At 34.4% G+C, this 20051-nt stretch overlaps 1 protein-coding gene across 5 annotated transcripts in view; it reads left to right on the top strand.

The window, feature by feature from the left end:
- The window catches only part of FAM49B (family with sequence similarity 49 member B), a 201009-nt gene that overhangs the window by 164521 nt on the left and 16437 nt on the right, over nucleotides 1–20051 (top strand). For all 5 annotated transcript variants that reach the window (XM_027845525.1, XM_027845523.1, XM_027845521.1 and 2 more), the window contains 2 exons: nucleotides 6148–6269; nucleotides 17367–17472. In XM_027845525.1, the coding sequence (XP_027701326.1) occupies nucleotides 6148–6269; nucleotides 17367–17472 (228 nt within the window). The remainder of the gene's footprint in view (nucleotides 1–6147; nucleotides 6270–17366; nucleotides 17473–20051) is intronic.

Below are 20051 nucleotides of genomic sequence, written 5' to 3'. Positions count from 1 at the left end.
TCTCAGTCATATATTCTTTGCCCCTCTTCCCGAATTGATGCTAAATGAAAATTAAAAACAAAAACAGAAAGTGGTTCACAGACCTTTAAGTAATTTGCCTTCTGTTTGTTTTATGTTGCATGACCTATTGTAATATGGTCTAAGAATGGCAGGTAAGTGTAATTGATTGCTCTGCATGTGGAACTGCTTTGCTTTTTGGCTGTCCATTATTGCTTTAGCTTGTTTCTATCAAATTTTTTAAAAATTATGTCAAATAGTTGTTTTAGTTTGGATGTTACCATTTTAGCTGAACTTAAAGTAAATTGTTAGGAAAGGGTGAAGATATTTATTTTTCATTATATTTTCTACAGTTGTGTATAAGTTTAAACCCTTTTGAAGGAACTGTTTGAAGAAAGCAAAAATTTAAAACATTTCTGGTTAGTGATAATCACCTACCAGAGAAATAATTGCCTCTTTTTTCATGAATTATTTTATTTCCCTAGCTCTTAATGTAGTTTGCAGTGTTACACAATATATAGTTATATTTTGTGATGTTTTGCTTTTTTCCTGTCAACCAGGATCAGTGAAGAGTTAACATGATGATTTTTAGCTAATCTATATTTTTAAGATGAATTTTATGGTCTGGTTGGCCAAATATTGTGTTTCATTAGTAAAACAATTGTAGTTTAAGAAATTTGTACTTTTGTGCCAATTTATAGCGCTCTCTTTAATATTAGCATCAATAAGATAATCATTTGTCAACTTTTTGCCAAATATATGAAGATTAATAACAATTTCCTTTGCCCTTCTCAACAATTTAATACCGCTGTTTTAAGTGCATGTAAAGCATGTATTTCAATGGCATCAGCTTGGGGAATGACGAGCAGATTGCTGACATTAAAGATTACTTTTTTAGATGAGGCTTTTACATTTCAGCTGTATTTTAGTCCATATATGTCTGTTTTAAACTTTGTCTTGTATTTTTATCTGCTACTCCGACTCCTGGCTTCTTCCTTTCCTTAATTTGAGATGCCTTGCATTTACAGAATCTTGGCTTTAATAGGTCAGGATCTTGTTCAAGACTTGGCACTTGATCTTTGTATAAACCTAATTTTGTGTGACTGTGGCCTAGTGAAGAACAGTGAATTTAATACAGTATTTAGAAATTTATTTAGTCTTGGTCTACTTCCTCTTGGGAAAAGAAAAATTTATTATTCCAAATTTGTTTCATAAAATTCAAGTGGATGATTTAGTGAGAACAAAAAAGGTCCCCAGTAATGTCAGTGAAGGACTAATTTATAAATTTTCCATAAGCAAATACATCAAATTTGAAAATGACACATAATTGCATATGTGATCGAATTTGTACTTTTTTGTTTAACTTATCTTCTGGGCAGAGTATCAGTGGAGAAAATTTTTTTAAAATGTAGTTTGGCCTTTGTTAGCACTTATTTTAAGTTTAAATGTGAGTTTTTAGCATAAGAATGATTTCCAGTTTATATCATTTTCGGAGATACACCTTCATAAAATTGCTTAGTCACATTAAGGAAGTAGTTATTCTTAGTACAGACACTCCTGTACCCTAGTTGTACTACAGTCAGACCAATCTTTTGTTTTCGTGTTAACTTTCTATCCCTTCTCAATTTAAAAATCTGGAAAGGATATTTGTTAGTTCTTATGTGTTTTATGTAATGATAAAGAATAGTTGAGCATGTACTTTGGAAAATAAGCAATTTCTTGCATAAAGTTGTTCACTTTTGTCTGGCAACAACTTTTAGGTCATATATAACTTTACATCATTCTATTACATAGATATTTTATGTCATTTAGAATTTTTCTAGTCTTGTAAGCCAGTGTAACAGAACTGGCCCTGTATATCACATAGTTAGAATTAGGTGAGGCTTAGGTTAGAAATAAGTTTGAAATAAATTCATTAATTTAAAATGTTTGAATATTAGTTAAATTGTAATTTCATATAGGATATAGTTACTTTTAAAGAATGCTAGCATATACCCATTTGAAAATTTAAAAATAATCCTCCTCTGATCACTTTTCCTATTTTAAGTCCAGATTTTCATGCATCAGGGTTACTTTAAGCTTAATTAGTTTTCTGTATATAACTATTCCATGTATTTGGTAATGATTATAGGAAGAGAGGAGAGATAACTTGGCTGAGTGATTAGAAATCTAGTCTCACAATCAGGAATACGTGATTCTGTGCTGCCTCTGTGTGATCCTGAAGAAGTCACTTAACCTCTTTAGTACCCCAGAGACTTCCAAAGACTTTACTGGGAGCTGGCTATACCAATGAAACCACAGTCTGGTTTAAATAAAAACAAAACAAAAACCAAAAGCATTAATGACAATATACAGTACTGCTCAAAGGCATAGAACTTTTTCAAAGTGTTTTCTGATTATAATGTTTTATTTAGTGTGGCTAAATAAAATCACTTCTCAGCCTGTTTGAGCTAAGAGAGTATGCATAGAATACACATATACATATTTATGTGTGTGTGTGTATGTGTGTGTGGCACGCATACACACACACACATGCTTCCATTTGTCTCTAAGGAAAGTGAAATCAGGGAACAAATGAGTTTGAGATGATCATTTTCAATTGAAATGAGAATTTAATTGAACTATACCTTTAAGCTTAGCTATACTTTTATTCTTATTATTATTGACCTTTTAACAGTATAATATTCCATCCCTTCTCTTCTTTCTGTTGAAATCTCCTGAATTTTCTTTCCCTTTCTCCACTTCCTCTTTACTTATATCTCTTTTACCACTTTGACTGCCTTTAAACATTTTACAATAAGTTAATCCCTCTATTTCTTTTTTTTTTTTAATCTTGCTATCTTCCAGTACTTGTCATCTGTTCTTTTAAATATCTGGTCTGCTTGTTAGCATCTCTGTTAAAAAAAAAAATCCAGAGCATATACTTGTGTATGTGTCAAAGTGGAGTCACATTACATCGTAGCTTACTTTAATTCATACAAGGGATTTTTTTGTTTTTGGGTGAAGAATCCATAAAGTCACTGTATACTGCAGTAATTTGCCAAGTTGAGACTCCTTTTTTTTCTTTGTATTTCTTATCTTTGTGTCCTTTTGTGTTGTGGGACCATTTTCTCTGAACTTACCATCGTATTTAATGATCCTTTCCATTTTTGGAAACAATGTTCTCAAAAATTTTAAAGCATTTTATTTCATTGTTAAACAGAAAAAGAAGTAATTAAAACATGCCCACGTTGTTTCATGAATGTCTTTTAGAATTAAGTTTAGTGAGCAATCAGTGCATGCCTACTGGTTGAAGTAAATGTACCACTATGTTACTATCAAATGAATGCTCTTTTGTTAGGTGGACAAATAGTACATTTTTCTTCAAATTCTGTAAAGCAGTGATTTGCCAAGAAAAACAAAAGTGACAAGTCTTGATTGCATTACATAAAAATGCCGATATTATTTGAAATGCTATAATGTGCCTCATTTTTATACTATTTTGTGTTTAGCATTTCACTCCTCTTGCATGAATTGCTATCAGCAAATTAGTGCTTACCTGTCTGCTGTTTTTCCTGTTTTTGTCTTCATTTCTACAGCAGTCTTCAGCAGCTTTCAAAATTATAAATGTGACTTTCCTGTGATAGTCTAAAAATTGTTTAGTGTGATGCTAGATGTTTTTTAAAAAGAGGAAACCACAATCTTTCCCTTTATTTTTAAAAATTTCTTAGTGTTTGCTAAAGTTTTAATTTAAACAATAATAACCACTTGCGAGATCTACTTAAGGCTACTTGATAATGTTCTGTTTGTATGTTAGTCTCAGTGTCTAAATGTCATTTTCTTGTCAACAGCTAGTCATCCACAGATAAACTTGCATGATTTAATGTAAATGTTTTCTAATTTTAGAAATGCCTTATAGATATTATGCAGGTATCTTAAATATCATCATAAATTCCTATTAAATGGATTCAGTAATGTATTTCTTAATGATATTTTTTATAACTGAATTACTTTATGCAAAAAAGATTACTAGCCAATATTTTTGCCTGTGAAAATATTGTTTTCAACTGCACCTAGAGTAAGTATTTTCAAAAGCTAAACTTGGTTAATATCTTTTGAATTAATATTTTTTGGGAAAAAATCCCAGTTAAAAAATAACTATTACTGCTGAGTGATGTAGGCTAAAAAGTCATTCATACTGAAAAGCCAATATAAATGGTTGTTTTAAGATAATTGTTGTTTGGACACAGCTATATTATTTTTATGTTTAAAGTTTTCTGTCAAAAAGAATCTAGAAATACTGAAACAGAATTGGAAAAAAAAAACCCAACTTCATTCAATAAACATTTGTGTTCTATGTATAGGGTAATGTCCCGGATAGAGTATTTTAATAAATGAATATGTGAATGCATACTTACTCCTTGCACTATTTAAAGCATTTACTAAATGTTAATTGAACAAATAGATTCAGCTTTATTTTATTGTTGAATCATAGTAAATTTTAAGTCTGTTTTACATAAAATTTCAATACTGTAATTGTCAAAAATTGAGAATTTTTAGAAACAAGTTTTAGTGTATTTTTAACTACTTTAAGTATTGTGTAATGAAAAGTGAATTAGTATTATGAAGTTAGTCATGGCATAAAAGAGAATCATGACAATTTTTTCAGCTATTGTCATTTTTGCTTCCATCCCTTTACTGTTTTGCCTCTTTCCTCTCTATTCTTTATTCTTTTGTGACTTACTTTCTAAGGGTGGTCGTGGGAGAAAGACAGAAACTTTTGCAAAGCTAAATTTTTTCCCCAGTTTTAGAGAAGTAACAAAAAATGGAAAAGATTCATTTTTAAATTGAAGAGAAACAAATCTCAAAATTGATAATTGTCCTTAACATAACACTGTAGGTGTGTACTTTCCCTCTGATAAGGTAAAACCTCAGAACTGATAAAATAATGAATATTCTGCAAGTACAATCCCTCTCTAAATTCTTAAAGAAATTATAATGCTATTATTTTGTATGGGATTGCTTTCAGGGTACAGTGTTTGTTGAATTGGATTGAAATAAGAAGTATATAACACAAATAGCCATACGTTGTTATAGAATATATCCTTTTAAAGTTATCATAGTGGCTGCTGTGAAAGTCGGGGAAGACCTAGGTTTAAGTTCTCCTCTGACACACGATTTTATGATCATGAGCCACACACTTAACCTTGCAGGGGCCCAGGCCACTTGGCAGATGTTGTATATTACATGACCAATTGCTGATCTACATTGGTAGAGAGAGTTTCTCCCAACAGAGATTTAAATCAACACAGTCACAACCCACCCCTCTCCAATTTCCTCCTCCCTCCAGCCCCAGCCCCGCCGCAACCCTACTTTAATTTTGTCTTATTTTGTAGAGTACTTTGCTCCTCTACCTAATGAAATATTTCTAGGAGATTTCTGTTAGCTAGAGTAATAGCAAACTATAAAGATGCCCTTTGTATTCAGCGTATTATTATGTGCCTGACACCCTTTGTGACTAGCATTGTGCTATTTGTAATTAGATAACCTTATCTAGTTCCACAAGTACTTTTTCAAAATTTTGGGACCACTTCAAAATTAGTGTCTTCTGCAAAGTCATTTTGAGGTTGAATATAGTTGAATATATGTGATTAATTATATAGACCAAGTTTTGGTTTTACTTGCTTCTTCCTTTGCTTTTTGAGGAATAAACTGTATTATTGATATTGAACAAGAACTTATTACAGGAAAGGATTTTTTTAAAAAGCCTTAAAAATATGTTCCATGCAATAACTTTATAGTTGAAAATTTGAATCTATATAAAAAATTATTCAATCTATGAGAATAGACCTTCAGTTTGAATAGTTGAAGCCTTTTAAATAGGATATCATCATTACCATGAACATAATAGAAAAAATAGAATATGATAGTTTTAAATTTTAATTGGTGGTTCTTTGAATTCATTATTGCAGGTGGTGATCTAGACAATAAAGTAACCAAAAAAACCCCATTACACATCTGTCCTGAGTTGTAAATTTATATGTGAAATAAAGCTTTTATGCAGAAAGATTACTCAATGATTTATTGTGATATACGTCATGATATAATATATATGCATATGCACACGCATATATATCCCCTATAACTTTCTTGTACTTTCCTGGTATTTAGATGCCCAGCCCACAGAATCTGAAAAGGAAATTTATAATCAGGTGAATGTAGTATTAAAAGATGCAGAAGGCATTCTGGAGGATTTACAGTCGTACAGAGGAGCTGGCCATGAGATACGAGAGGTAAAGCATGGTTAAACATTTTTAGAAATTCACTTTCAAACATTAACAAAATATGTCAAAATTCTCTTTTATGAACTGTGAGACTTTTTCCTGTTAAAGTATGATTTTAATTTCAGTTGCTTGTTTTTTTATATAAAATTTTGTGAAAATCTTGTTAAAATATTTTTGCTGTATTGCTTATAGTTTAACCAAATTCTGTATTGTTCTATTAGGCATGATAATAGATTTCTATTATATTGCTCTAAGGAAGAACAGTGAACATATTGATCAGATTTCTGTCTAAACTTCTGTTTTTGAAGAATTTCCTAGATTGAGCTTCTATGTATTAATACGTAGAGATACTTCTGAAGAATCTGGATTTGTGTTGTGCTATCAGATATACTTTAATTTTTCACAACCCTTTTAATTCTGTCAATGACTAACAAAAGCAGGATATTTGAAACAAATAATTCATTAATGTAGATGGGAAAAGAATAAATGGTACTTGAACAAATTAACTAATCCTGTTTTTCCCTGGCAGATCAGTATTTAGGGAATATTTCTCTTTTGAATATTATGATTTAGAAAATTTTTAAAGTTGCTTCTTTGTTGGTCAGTAATATTTTAAAGTAAGCCCAATCACTTGGTGACATGAATCTTTTTTTAAAATTTCATTTTTGTTAGACTGCTTCTTCAGTGGAACAGTTTTTGTTTTGGTGGAACAGCTAGGTGGCACTGTGGAAGAAGAGTGCTCATCCTGAAGTCAGGAAAACTTCTCTTTATGAGTTCAAATCTGACCTCAGACATTTACTAGCTGTGTGGGACACTAGACAAGTCATTTAACCCTGTTTACCTCAGTTTCCTTATTTATAAAAGGAGCTGGAGAAGGAAATGACAAACCAATTCCAGTATGTTTGCCAAGAAAACATCAAATGGGATAATGAAGAGTTGGACGTGACTAAAATGACCAAATAACAAAAAGTTTTAGTGCATAGACCACTCAACTAGGAACTAATACTTTTTAATACTCTTGGCATTCATAGTTTGGTTAATTTCCTTGTGAAAAATTAGAGTAATACTGGTACTTGAAACTTTTATGTAATATCAACTTATTTAATGAAAAACTTTTGAATAGGGTACTATACAAAAAGCTCTTTAGGTAAGAAAAGATAAAATTGGGAAGTGGAGAGAAAAGATATATACATAATTTTGTGGAGACTGGTGGAAATTCTCTGTCTAGGCTGGTTATGGCAAAGGAAATTAGCTCTATTGCATGAAGCAAGTAGCTTTAGGAACTTTTTCCTGCTGTGGAAATGAGTTATTTGCTATAGCATTTCAATATTTTATTTTTTTCAAATTACACGTAAAAACAATTTTTAACTTCATTTTTAAAAATTTTGCGTTCCAAATTCTCTCCATCTCTCCCCAGTCCCCTTATTGAGAAGATAAGCAGTTTGATAAAGGTTATACATGTGCAGTCATACAAAACATATTTCCATATTAGTCAGATTGTGAAAGGAAACTCAGCCCTCCCCTTTCCCCCCCAAAAAACCCAAGAAAAATAAAGAAAGTTTTAAGAAATTGTTTCCATCTGCATTCAGACTCTATCAGTTCTTTCTCTGAAAGTGGATAGCATTTTTCATCCTAAGTTCTTTGGAATTGTCTTAGATCATTGTATTTCTGAGAATAGCTAAGTCATTTACAGTTGATCATATTCAATATTGCTGTTATAATGCTCTCCTGATTCTGCTCAGTTCACTTTGCATTAATTCATGTAAGTCTTTCCAGGTTTTTCTGAAAGCATCCTGTTCATCATTTCTTAAAGCAAAGTAGTATTCCATCACAGTCATATACCACGACTTGTTTAGCCATTCCCCAGTTGATGGGCATCCCCTTAATTTCCATTTCATTGTCACCACAAAAAGAACTGCTATAAATATTTTTGTTCATATAGATCCTCCTCTCCCCTCTACCCACTTTTAAAAAAAATCTCTTTGGGATACAAACCTAGTAGTGGTAGGGTCAGAGGGTATACGTAGTTTTGTAGCCCATTGGGCATAATTCCATATTCCTCTCCGGAATGGTTGGATTAGTTCACAACTCCATCAACAATGGTTTAGTGTCCTGGTTTTCCCACATTTCCTGCAACATCTGTCATTTTCCTTCTCCGTTGTATTAGCCAATGTGGTAGGTCTGGGATAGTAGCTCAGAGTTGTTTTAATTTGCATTTCTCTAATCAGATATTTAGAGCACTTTTTCATATGACTTTAGATAGTTTTGATTTCTTCTTCTGCCTGTTTGTATCCTTTTGACATTTATCAATTCAGAAATGATCTGTATTCTTATAAATTTGACTCAGTTCTCTGTGTATTTAAGAAATTCTTCCTTTATCAGAGAAACCTGATGTAAAATTTTTCCAGTTATGATTACTGTGTATTTTCCTCCATGCTTGTTTTTCCCCTGTATATCCTTCTCTGTCTCTCTTTCCCTTCATCCTGTCCCTTCTCATAGTATTTTGTTTCAGACCAACAGCTCCCTCAATCTACCTTCCCTTCTATTGGCCCCCTACCTTCTACCTTCTTTCCTACTTCTTTGTAGGGTAAGATAAAATTTCTATGTCCAACTGAGTGTGTATGTTATTCCCTCTTTGAGCCAATTCTGATGAGAGTAAGTTTCAAGCATTGTCTGTTACCCCACACCCCCTTCTACTGTAAAAGCATTTTTGCATCTCTTTTATGAGATAATTTACCCCATTCTACCTCTCCCTTCTCCCATAGCATCCCTTTCTCACCCCTTAGTTTAGTTTTTTAAAAATATCTCATTGTATTCATCCCTTTTTTCTCTTTAATTTTATTTTTTTAGATCTCATCCCATTATAGTCAACTTACCCATGCCTTCTGTCTATGTATATTCCTTTTAACTGCCATAATAATGAGAAAGTTCATGGGAATTACAGGTGTCATATTAAACAGTTCAAGCTTATTGAATCCCTTGTGATATCTCTTTCCTGTTTACCTTTTTATGCCTCTCTTGAGTCTTGTATTTGAAAGTCAGGTTCTCTCTTCAGCTCTGGTCTTTTCATCAGAAATGTTTGAAAGTTCTTTTTCATTAAATGTCCTTTTTTTCTCCTGAAGGATTATATTCAGTTTTGCTGAGTAAGTGATTCTTGTTTTAATCCTAGCTTCTTTGTCCTCTGGAATATCATATTCTAAGCCCTCTGATCCTTTAATGTTGAAGCTGCTAAATCTTGTGTTATCCTACCTGTGGTCCCATGATATTTTAATTGTTTCTTTTTGGCTGCTTGCAATATTTTTTATAACAGTAGAGCTCTGGAATTTGGCTATAATCTTTCCTGGAGTTTTTCTTTTGGGATCTCTTTCAGAAGGTGATCAGTAGATTCTTTCAATTTCTATTTTACCCTCTAGGTTTATGATATCAAGGCAGTTTTCCTTGAAAATTTCTGGAAAGATGATGTGTAGGCTCTTTTTGTAATCATGGCTTTAATTCTTAAAATCTTTCTCCTTGATCTATCTTTAGGTCAATTATTTTTTCAGTGAGATAGTTCATATTTTCTTCTATTTCTTCATTCTTTTGATTTATTTGAATATTTCTTGATGTCTTATCTAGTCATTAGCTTCTACTTTCCCAGTTCTAATTTTTAAAGGAATTATTTTCTTCATTGAACTTTTGTACATCTTTTTTCCATTTGCCCAGTTCTGCTATTTAAGGAGTTTTTCTCTTCAGAGAATTTTTGTGACTCTTTTTCAATTTGATCATGTCTGCTTTTTAAGGTGTTCTTCTCTTCAGTGGATTTTTGTGCCTCCTTTACCATTTGGCCTACTTGATTTCTTAAGTTATTTTGTTCAGGATTTTTTTGTTCCTTCTTTACTAAGCTATTGACTTTTTTTCCATCATTTTCTTGCATCACTTTTATTTCTTTTCCCAATTTTTCTTCTATTTCTCTTATTTAATTTTTAAAATCCTTTTTGAGCTTTTCCAGGAATTATTTTTGGGCCTGAGAGCAATTCACATTTTTCTTTTAAGGCTTCAGATGTAGCAGTTTTGACTTTGTTGTCTTTTTCTGAGTTTGTGTTTAGATCTTCCCTGTTAGCGTAGTAACTTTCTATGATTAGGGCCTTTTTTTGTTGTTGATGTTTGCTCATTTTCCCTGCCTATTTCTTGACTGCTGTCCCAAGCTTGAGGTTTTTTGTGCTGCTTTTTACAGAACTGGTTTTCAGTTCTTTCAAGGTGGTATGATCTTGGGAGAGGTGTGGTCACTGCTCTCCTGACCTGTTCTCTGATCTGTGAGCAACTAGAAGCACTCTCCACCCTGGAACTGTGACCTGGGCCCCTGTTGTGGTGTGGCTGCACGCTCAAGAGTGCTAGTGCTCCTTCTCACCCTTGCCCTGGAGCTGTGATCCGGAATGATGTATGAGCAATGCAATCAAGTCCTGCAACTAGTGTCAGCAAAGGAGCCCCTGTAATCTCTTTCTTACCAGTTGCCTGACCCCCTTACCATCTGTGGGCTGAGAGCCAGGTGGCTGCTGTCACTGGATCAAAGGGTACATGGGAGAGAGAGTAAAGGTGTAGACACTCGGAAGGTAGGAGGGGGAGGCTAGGTGATGAAGGACTTTGAATACCAAATAGAACATTTTTTTGATCCTGGAGGTAATAAGGAGCTACTGGAGTTTATTGAGTAGAGGAGGAATGACATGATTGGGACCTGTGCTTTAGGAAAATCACTTCAATGGCTGAATGGAGGATGGATTAGAATGGGGTGAGACTAGAAATAGGCAGACCCACCAGCAGTCTGAAAAATATATGAGTGAAGTGGTGAGGAAATGTTCTAGAACGGTGACAGTGTCAGAGGAGAGAAGGGGATATATTGGAGAGATGTTGCAAAGGTGAAATCAACAAGTCTTGGCAACAGCTTGGATGTGGGGTGGTGAAAGATAGTGAGGAGTCCAGAATGACTCCTGGCTTGTGAGCCTGAAGTACTGGCAGGATGATGTTGTTCTCTATAGTAATAGGGAAGGTGGGAGGGGTGGAGGGTTTAGGGGGAAAGATAATGAATTCTGTTTTGGACATTGAATTTAAATTGTCTACTGGATATCCAGTTCAAGATGTCCAAAAGGCAGTTGGAGAAAAAGCTTGGGGCAGGATAGGTAGAATTAGAGAATCATCAGCTTAGAGATGGTAATTAATTCCATGGGAGTTGATGAAATCAACAAAGTAGCATAGAGGGAGAAGAGAAGAGGGCCCAGGTCAGAACCCTCAGGGACATCTATGGTTAGAGGAAAACTCAGGGAGAAGAAAATATTCAAGGAGGAGAGAGTGATCAACAGTGTCAAAGGCTGCAGAGAGAAGTCAACAAGAATGAGGATTGGTAAAAGGCCATTGGATTTGGCACCTAAGAGATCATTAGTACCTTTGGAGAAAGCAGTTTCAGTGGAATGATATGCTGAGGAGCCTGATTGTTAAGGGTTAAGAAGAGAGTAAGAGGAGAGAAAGTGGAGGCACCTGTATTAAATGGCCTTTTTAAGGAGTTTAGCTACAAAGAGTGGAAGGAGATATAGGAGGATCAAGTAAGGGTTTTTTTTTTTAAGATAGGGGAAAGGAGCATGTTTGTAGGCAGTAGGAAATGCGTCAGTAGAGAGGGAGAGATTGATAATAAGTGAGAGTAGGGGTGACAGAGGAGGCAATCTGTTGGAGGACACAGGATGAAATGGGATCATTTGAACAAGTTAGAGAGAGTTAACCTTGGTGAGGAGTAGTGATCTTCTCATGCGATCTTGAGCAAGTCACTTTAACTCTCTGGGCCTTTTTCACTAATTAATCTCTAAGTTTTTTTCACCTGTAAATTTGTGATCTTATAGCAACAATATAAAGGATGGGTTGAAGGGGGTTTAGTAAAAGTGGTAAGGAAGTTCTTGTAGTGGTGGTAATGAGGGCATTGAAGGATGAGAGAGATGGGTTGGTATCTGGATAGGCTTAAAGGTGGAAGAATGGTTTTAGAATTGATGAGATTTAAGCATGTTTATAGGCAGTTGGGAAGAAATCAGTGATGAGGAAGAGATCATAGATCTGCCAACTGATACTTGTAAAACACAGGTCTACCATTACACTCTTTTCTTAAGAGAATCTTGTTTTGCTTCTAGGATAAAATGTAAAATCCTCTGCTTGATCTTTAAGCTCCTCATGACATAGCTCCCAACTGCTTTTGAAGAATTGACAAAATATTCTGCATTTTCTTAAGTCAGAGCATTCTTTTTTCTTGCAGTAGCAAGATGAGAGCCTTTTATCACAAGCACAGAATCTTATCACTATTAAGTTCTTCCTTGAGTTAAAAACCCAATATTTTTCTAATCTTTTGTACTGAATTGAGAAGACAAGATAATAAATGAGGGTAGTACAGAATAGACTCAGACATATGGTTATGGTTTGACTATCCTGGAAAAAGGTAAGAAATTAACAGGATAAATAATTACAGCAAGGTAAGAAGCTCCTTTTCCATTGTTTTTCCTAGAGACAGCAAGGTATCCCACGGTTAAAAAAAAAAATTCTCAATCCTTCAAAAGAAGCATTATCTAGTCAATCGAATGCCCTTTTTAATAATTCTAAGCTCTAAAGTCACAGCAACAAAATAAAAAGCCCTGATTCCTGATTCTATACCATCTTTCTATTTTTACTTCACATTATTACCCTTTACATGTTTTCTTCTGATCAAACTGGCATATTAGCTGTGTCCTATACATGAGAGTTTTTTGTTTCCCTGCCATTGCAAAGGTAGGCATTCATTTCCCATTGTACGGAATGCACCCCTTCCTTACTTCTGCATTGTGAGAATACCTAGCTTGCTTGGCCAGTTTTGCTTTTTAGGGCATTCTTCTCCTCATTGGCTTTTTGGACCTCTTTTGCCATTTGGGTTAGGCTATTTTTTAAGGTGTTATTTTCTTCAGTATTTTTTTGGGTCTCCTTTAGCAAGCTGTTGACTTGTTTTTCATGAATTTCTTGCATCACTCTCAGTTTTTCCTCTACTTCCCTTACTTGCTTCTCAAAATCCTTTTTGAGCTCTTCCATGGCCTGGGACCAATTCATATTTTTCTTGGAGGCTTTGGATGTAGGAGCTTTGACTTTGTTGTCTTCTTCTGGTTGTATGTTTTGATGTTCTTTGTCACCAAAGTAAGATTCTGTAGTCTGACTGTTTTTGCACTGCTTGCTCATGATCCCAGTCAATTACTTGAGTTATAAACTCTTTGTTAAGGTGGGAGTCTGTTTCTAGTGTGGAGAATGTACTGTCCCAAGCTTTAAGGGTTTTGTACAGCTGTTTTCAGAGAGACTTCTAGAGACCTGTAAATTTTCAGTTCTTCCAAGGTGCTATGATCAAGAGTGAGGTGTTTACTCCTTTCTTGGCCTTGCTCTGGTCTGTGAGTGACCACAAACACTCTTTTCTGACTTGGAACTGTGAGGAGGATTTCCTCTTCATTGCCATTGACACCTGGGGTCCTCGCCCCAGGGCCACCACCTAGAACTGTGACCCAGATCCAAGCACAGGCGAAGCAAGAGAATCCTGCACCAGGAAAGAGATTCCCGCAATCCCTGTCTGATCAGCCACTCGATTCCCCCTCAGTCTGTGGGCCAGAAGCTCAGGAAGCAGCTGCCGCCCCAGGGCTGTGCTCAGGGAGTGGGGCTGGGACCCTGGGCTTCTCTCTCACCGCAGACACAGACTTTTCCAACTGACCTTCCAAGTTGTCTTTGGATTGAGAATTCCGAAAACCACCACAGCTGCCTGTGATTTAGTCCTCTGAGGCCTGCTTCAGGTTTGCTGAGGCCTGTGTTGCCCACATGCCCATGCCGAACTTCATTCCTCTCCCAGCCTGGCATGATATACCTTTCTGATCAACCACCCAGGTTGTCTTGGGCTGGAAATTTGTTTCACTCTATCTTTTTGTGGGTTCTGCTGCTTTGGAATTTGTTTAGAGCCATTTTTTATAGGTACTTAGAGGGGTTTGGGGGAGAGCTCTAGCAAGTCACTGCTTTTACTCTGCCATCTTGGCTCCGCCCTTACTTCCTCCATAGCTTCCTTAAAACAAAGCTTAGATGCTTCCTTCTACATAAGCCCTTTCCTGATCTCCCCAACCCCATGTTGGTGTACAGATTAAATAAATCAGAGGGTAGAGGTAATTTATATTAAAGAAATTGAGGAATTGTGTGAGCCAGTAGCAGGTTGTCAACATAAAGGTTAAAGACACCAAGAATACTGACAAAATGGAGTAGATGGGAAGACCTTGGGTCAGGTAATACAGAAATTTTAAAATTGGAAGAAAGATCTAGGATGGTGCATTGATACAGTTTTTAGGATAAGAGTGGGAGTGAATGCTCAAATACATTCAAAGGAAGAAAGGTCATTGAATAGAAAATGATAGAGGAATGGCCTGGGAATGCCTAAAAGCATCTGTTTATCCTTTTTTCTGACTCTGAGCTCTGTATGTATACCTCCACAAGATTCCTTCTTAGGTATTTGATATAGGCAACATTTTGTTCTACCATACGTGATTCTTGGTGGAAAAAAAATACTAAGATAATTTTCTGTATTAGTAGTGTTCAGGAATTTCCTTTTTTCAGTTTTGGGAAATCAGTGAAAGAAGCATCCCACTTGTTCCCATTGTATTACTTATGTGGCAGAGCTTGGATTATTTCAGGCCAAGTTTTCCAAATTGAGCGATTCTAAGCAGCAACCAGCATTATTGGATATTTTCAAGTACAGGTCCTGCATAAATACACCAACATTTTCAATAAAAACAAAGTACAAATCAGTTGATAAGAGCACTACTGTCACCCTGAATTTACTATGGTTGACAATGAATGCTGTATAGTGATTATTCAATACAGTACCTTGATGAGATCAGATTATTGGCTTTTGTTAGATTTCAATGTGGGCATAGTCTACCACTGTTAATTAATTATGTAAACTTGATATGCAAATGACTCTTAGTGTCACACTGTTTGCTGCATTTGAACATGTAGTGTGAAAGCTCTTTACATAACAGTTTTTATGTAGTAGTGAAAAGTGCCATAAAATTCTATTATATACTTCAGTGGAATCATCTTGTTAAATATAAATCCAAGAAACTTGCAACTTTTAAAGCATTGAAAAAACTCAGGAACTATTATAGATAGTGATTTGAAATTGTCAACAATTGAATTTAAATAATTGCCTTTTTTGTTACCTTTTAAAAGTGGAATTAATCGGGATTGAAAAGAAAATCTACTGGTGTGGCTGAATTAGGACAAGCAGAGATAATATACACAGTTTAAGTAGCAGAATCACAAAGAAAAAAGTCTAAATCCAGAAGATATGATCCATTTTATGTTCACAAGTACTCTTATTGATCAATTAACAAAGATTAAGTGCCTGCTATATGCCAGGTACCTCTGCTAGGCTCTAAGGATATAAAAGCAGTAAATGAAATAATCACTACTTGAAAGCTTAAATTCTAATCGGAGAGTACAAGTACTTATTAAGTATATACAGAATAAGTATAAAGTGAAAATGCAAATTAATAGAAGGTAGTTAAAAATAAAGTAGCTTGGGATATAAGGTATGAATACTTATGGAGATGAGGAAAGATTTCATGTAGAAGATAGTGCTTGAGTTGCATCTTGAAGAAAGAGAAAAATTTTATGAGACAGAGGTGCAGAGGCAGTGCATTCCCTGCACTGGGGTTTATCCATTGCAAAGAAATGGATAGAGACGGAGAAGGCCAATTTGACTGGAGTAGAGTAGAAGAGTGATCTTCATTGAATTCGAAAGATAGGTCAGAGTCAGGCTGTGAAGCGTTTTAAAAGCTAAGTAGAGAAATTTAACGTTTTATCCTAGAGCCAGTAGAGAGCCTCTGGGGTTGATTGGCTAGGGATTATGGCGTGGTTAGTTACTGTGTACAAGGAAAATCATTCAGCAGCAATGTGTGAGATGATGGGGAAAGAGTGCTATGCTTATTTTTTTGTATGAATTATTTAGCTGCATCTAGTATGAGCTCTGGGTAGCTAGATGGTTTAGTGGCTAGAGTACTGGTCTACACATAGAAATATTCTTTTTCCTGAATTCAGTTGCAGCCTTAAACACTTACTAGCTGTGTGATCCAGGGCAAGTCACTTAACCCTGTTTGTCTCAGTTTCCTCATCTGTAAAAATGAGCTGGAGAAGGAAATGGCAAACCACTCCAGTATCTTTACCAAGAAAACCCTAAATGGGGTCACAAAGAATTGAATACAACTGAGAAACAACTAAACAAAACATCAAGCATGAGCCCTAATATGTTGAAATTGCCTCTTAAAAATATGCATGAAGAAAATTTAAATTGACAAAACAAGATGAACTTTTTCTAGAAATACTTATTTCCTTTTGATAAGTAAAAATAAACTTTGCTCATAACCAAGAATGACACCTGAAGGATTGTTTGCCTCATATAAGCTTAAGTACAGATTTGCTCATTCCAGAGGAAAAACATTGTTCTACCATTAGCTTTTTTTTTTTTAATTGTTGAAATGATACTTAGCAAGTCGTATGTAAAACTTTGAACGAATCTACTTGCAGATAATAAGGGGGAAGGAGAATTGCCTACATGTCTAAAGAACTTTGTGATCAATTTAGAAGAACCTAGAACCTTTATATGTTGCATTGCAAGTGGATAAACAAATAAAGTTAAAGGTGCTCACGCATGATACGTTGTTGAAATCTATGTTAAGGAAAATGTGTCACTTTGCAAACCTGTTTGTAGCAATGCAATAGCAAGTGAAATTTTTAGTGTAATTGATAGATTTTTAAAAATGAAAGTGATATGATGTGAGGAAATTGTATTGGATTCTGTACTGATGGAGTTTAGTGTTAAGTTTTGCAAATATCTACAAGCATTTTTTCCCTTATACAATTTGGGCCATATTGCCTACCTCAACAAACAAAAAAACTTCTATTGAGAAGTAAGAGTGAAGAACACATATGGTTTTTTAAGTTGCTCCAAGAGTAATGTTATAAAGCATGTTCCATTAAAAGAAAGACTGCACAATTGTATTTTTTTAAAAAATCTAACTTTCATCTATTTTGTTTTAAATTTTAAAGGCAATACAGCATCCATCTGATGAGAAGTTGCAAGAGAAGGCATGGGGTGCAGTTATTCCACTAGTAGGCAAACTAAAGAAGTTTTATGAATTTTCTCAGAGGTTAGGTAAGTTGAAAATAAGGTAAATATATAAGCAGCCTAATAAGGAAAATAGTTATTACTAAAGATGTTAAATGGAGCTCTTAAAATTGAAGTAGATAATTTCAGCTAAATTTTCATATTAAGGAATTTTAAATACAAATTTTTCATCAGCCTCATCTTTCTTAATTACTAGTTTTCTTGAAACACTTTGATGGAAATGTGTGATTTGCACAGGAGCACTATTCTTAGTTCTAACAAGCCTTAACCTTAATTGTATGCAAGCTAAAGAGGTTCTGTTGTGGCAGGTTTATAGCATAATGTCACCCTTTTTTTTTTGCCAGATTAATTCAGTTTTTCCGTGTATGGAAATTGGCCTTTGTATGACTCTAGAATGTCTAAATTTTATGTCAAAATCATTCTTGAGATTGGTCCAGGCATATGGATTGTGCCATAAATTGGGTTTCTAATGATGAGACATTTATTGTCTTGCCCTACATTATACAAAGAAACTCCCAGGGATTAGTGGGGGAAGGGAAGAAAATTCTTTTTGAGTCCTCTCTCACATGTTGCTACTTCATCTTCCATTATGGCAAGATCAAATTATAGTAGTCTAATGAAGGTCAGAAAAGGTAAACTGGTATGGAATGCATAGCATGACACCTTGAGTTATTTCCTTTGAAATCCTTTTCTATTGGGAGACAGTTGATCGTTTATTTTCTTGGATAATTTAAGAGATATAAATTTGAAGAAATAACTATATAAATGAGAGAATAGGAAGATAAAACATTTACTCCACATGCACATTTTAAATGATAGAAGCCATAATGAATGGATTACACAGTGAATATGAAATACTGTTTTAAAAATTATTTCAATTCAGTAGATTAGAGAATTACTGCTTGTCTTTTATACTATAAAGCAGTTTATTAAAATGTTGCATAAAAATAGAATAACAGTGAGGATGGGAGATGGATGTAAATATTATGTTTTTGTTTATATTAACTAAGAATAGTAAAATGATATTTTCCTGAGCTTTAAAGTGTTGTCATTTTATATAATTTGCTTCTAAAATATGAATCTAATTCACATCGCATCTCTGGTATTTTCTGTAATCTCTAGTATTTTCATTCCTAAAATCTGCGTTTACTAAATCTTTGATTGCTCCCTATGATCAAGTTCTAACTTCAGACATTTCCAAGCTCCTATTGATACTATAGTGCTTTAAAGTTGATTTAGATGCCATTCAGATACAAAGTGTGTCTTCAGATGCCTTCCACTTGGCATCCGAAGCCAATCATTGAAACTAAGCTTTATGGGAATCCGTGTTTCTATTTGGAATTAAGAATTGCAGAGCTGGGTGTTGCTCTTAACAGGAATCCCAGCATGTTCAGCTTCATCAATAAAGTGATTAGGAAGCAGCTATATTTGAAATGGACATTTCTAGCAGGGGTAGGGCATTCTTTTAATTGACTTTTGAAGTTGTCTACCAGCTCTGTCCCCTACCTAGGAAATATTTCTAGATCTCCTGGCCAGTGGGCAAGGACTGATATACGTGGCTGTTAAATTTTGAAATACGGTTTGTAGGTCTTAATAGGAAACATTAATCAGTACACTATGAGCTAAATTCCAGATTTTATTACTTTGCAAAGTAGGTGTCATTGAATAACAGCATTCTGTCTTCTGTATTTCTGCAGTTGCCATTTGTTCATATGATTTGAATTAGTCATGGTGGTAAGTTCTTTAGTGAGGCAACAAGGTGTAGTTTGTAGAGAGTTAACCTTGGAGGCAGAAAGACCTGTGTTGTAGTCTTGCCTCTGATGTATATTGGCCATGTGACCCTAAGCAAACATTTAACCTCTCAGTACTCAGTCAACTTTTTAAAACTATAAATTGCAGAGAAAGTGCCCACTTATATTAGTATCATTCCTTGTGCAGAATGGCCTGCCCCAGTAAAATCACAGGTCTGGTTAAAAAAACAATAAATTCTTTATTTTCTTTTTATCTCTGATCTAGTTAATTGATTTCTAGGTCTTTGTTTAGATAAGGTACCAGTGTAGTAGTAAAGGGAAATCAGTGTTTTGATACTTATTACTTATCCTCATAGAGGAAAGAGCTGTAATATTTATCAGCATGATATTCTAAAAGTGTAGCACTTTAAGTTAATTTACTTATTTATAACATACCTCCTCATTTATGGAATACTTCAGAGTGAATCCACTTCTGAAGTGAAAAAAAAAATAGTTAATAAGAAAAGCTATCTTTTCCTTACAGTAAATGGTGGAAAGAAAACAATTTTTGTTAGTAAAAGAAAAAGGTAACATTCTGTTGTCTAATAAGTTTATTATTTACATTTTTCCATACCAATATGCCCAACTTCCTCATGAAAATATTTTTGTAGCCTTTATCTTGGAAAGCTTAAAATGCTTTAGGTTATGAGATCAATTACTATCTAAACTAAAATTTATACATGTTTATTTCAATTTGCATAGATACTAATCATATAAGGAAGATCTCTCAATATTTTCATCATGAGATATAAATACACAAAGTCCATGTTTTAGGTTTTTTTAAAAGAATTACTTTGAAGTAAGCTTCACTTTATA

Source organism: Vombatus ursinus, unplaced genomic scaffold, assembly GCF_900497805.2.
Source record: "Vombatus ursinus unplaced genomic scaffold, bare-nosed wombat genome assembly UNPS02014973.1, whole genome shotgun sequence".
In the NCBI taxonomy this organism is placed as follows: domain Eukaryota; kingdom Metazoa; phylum Chordata; class Mammalia; order Diprotodontia; family Vombatidae; genus Vombatus; species Vombatus ursinus.
Note: the sequence above shows the minus strand (reverse complement) of the source record. Positions and strands in the feature narration are given on the sequence as shown.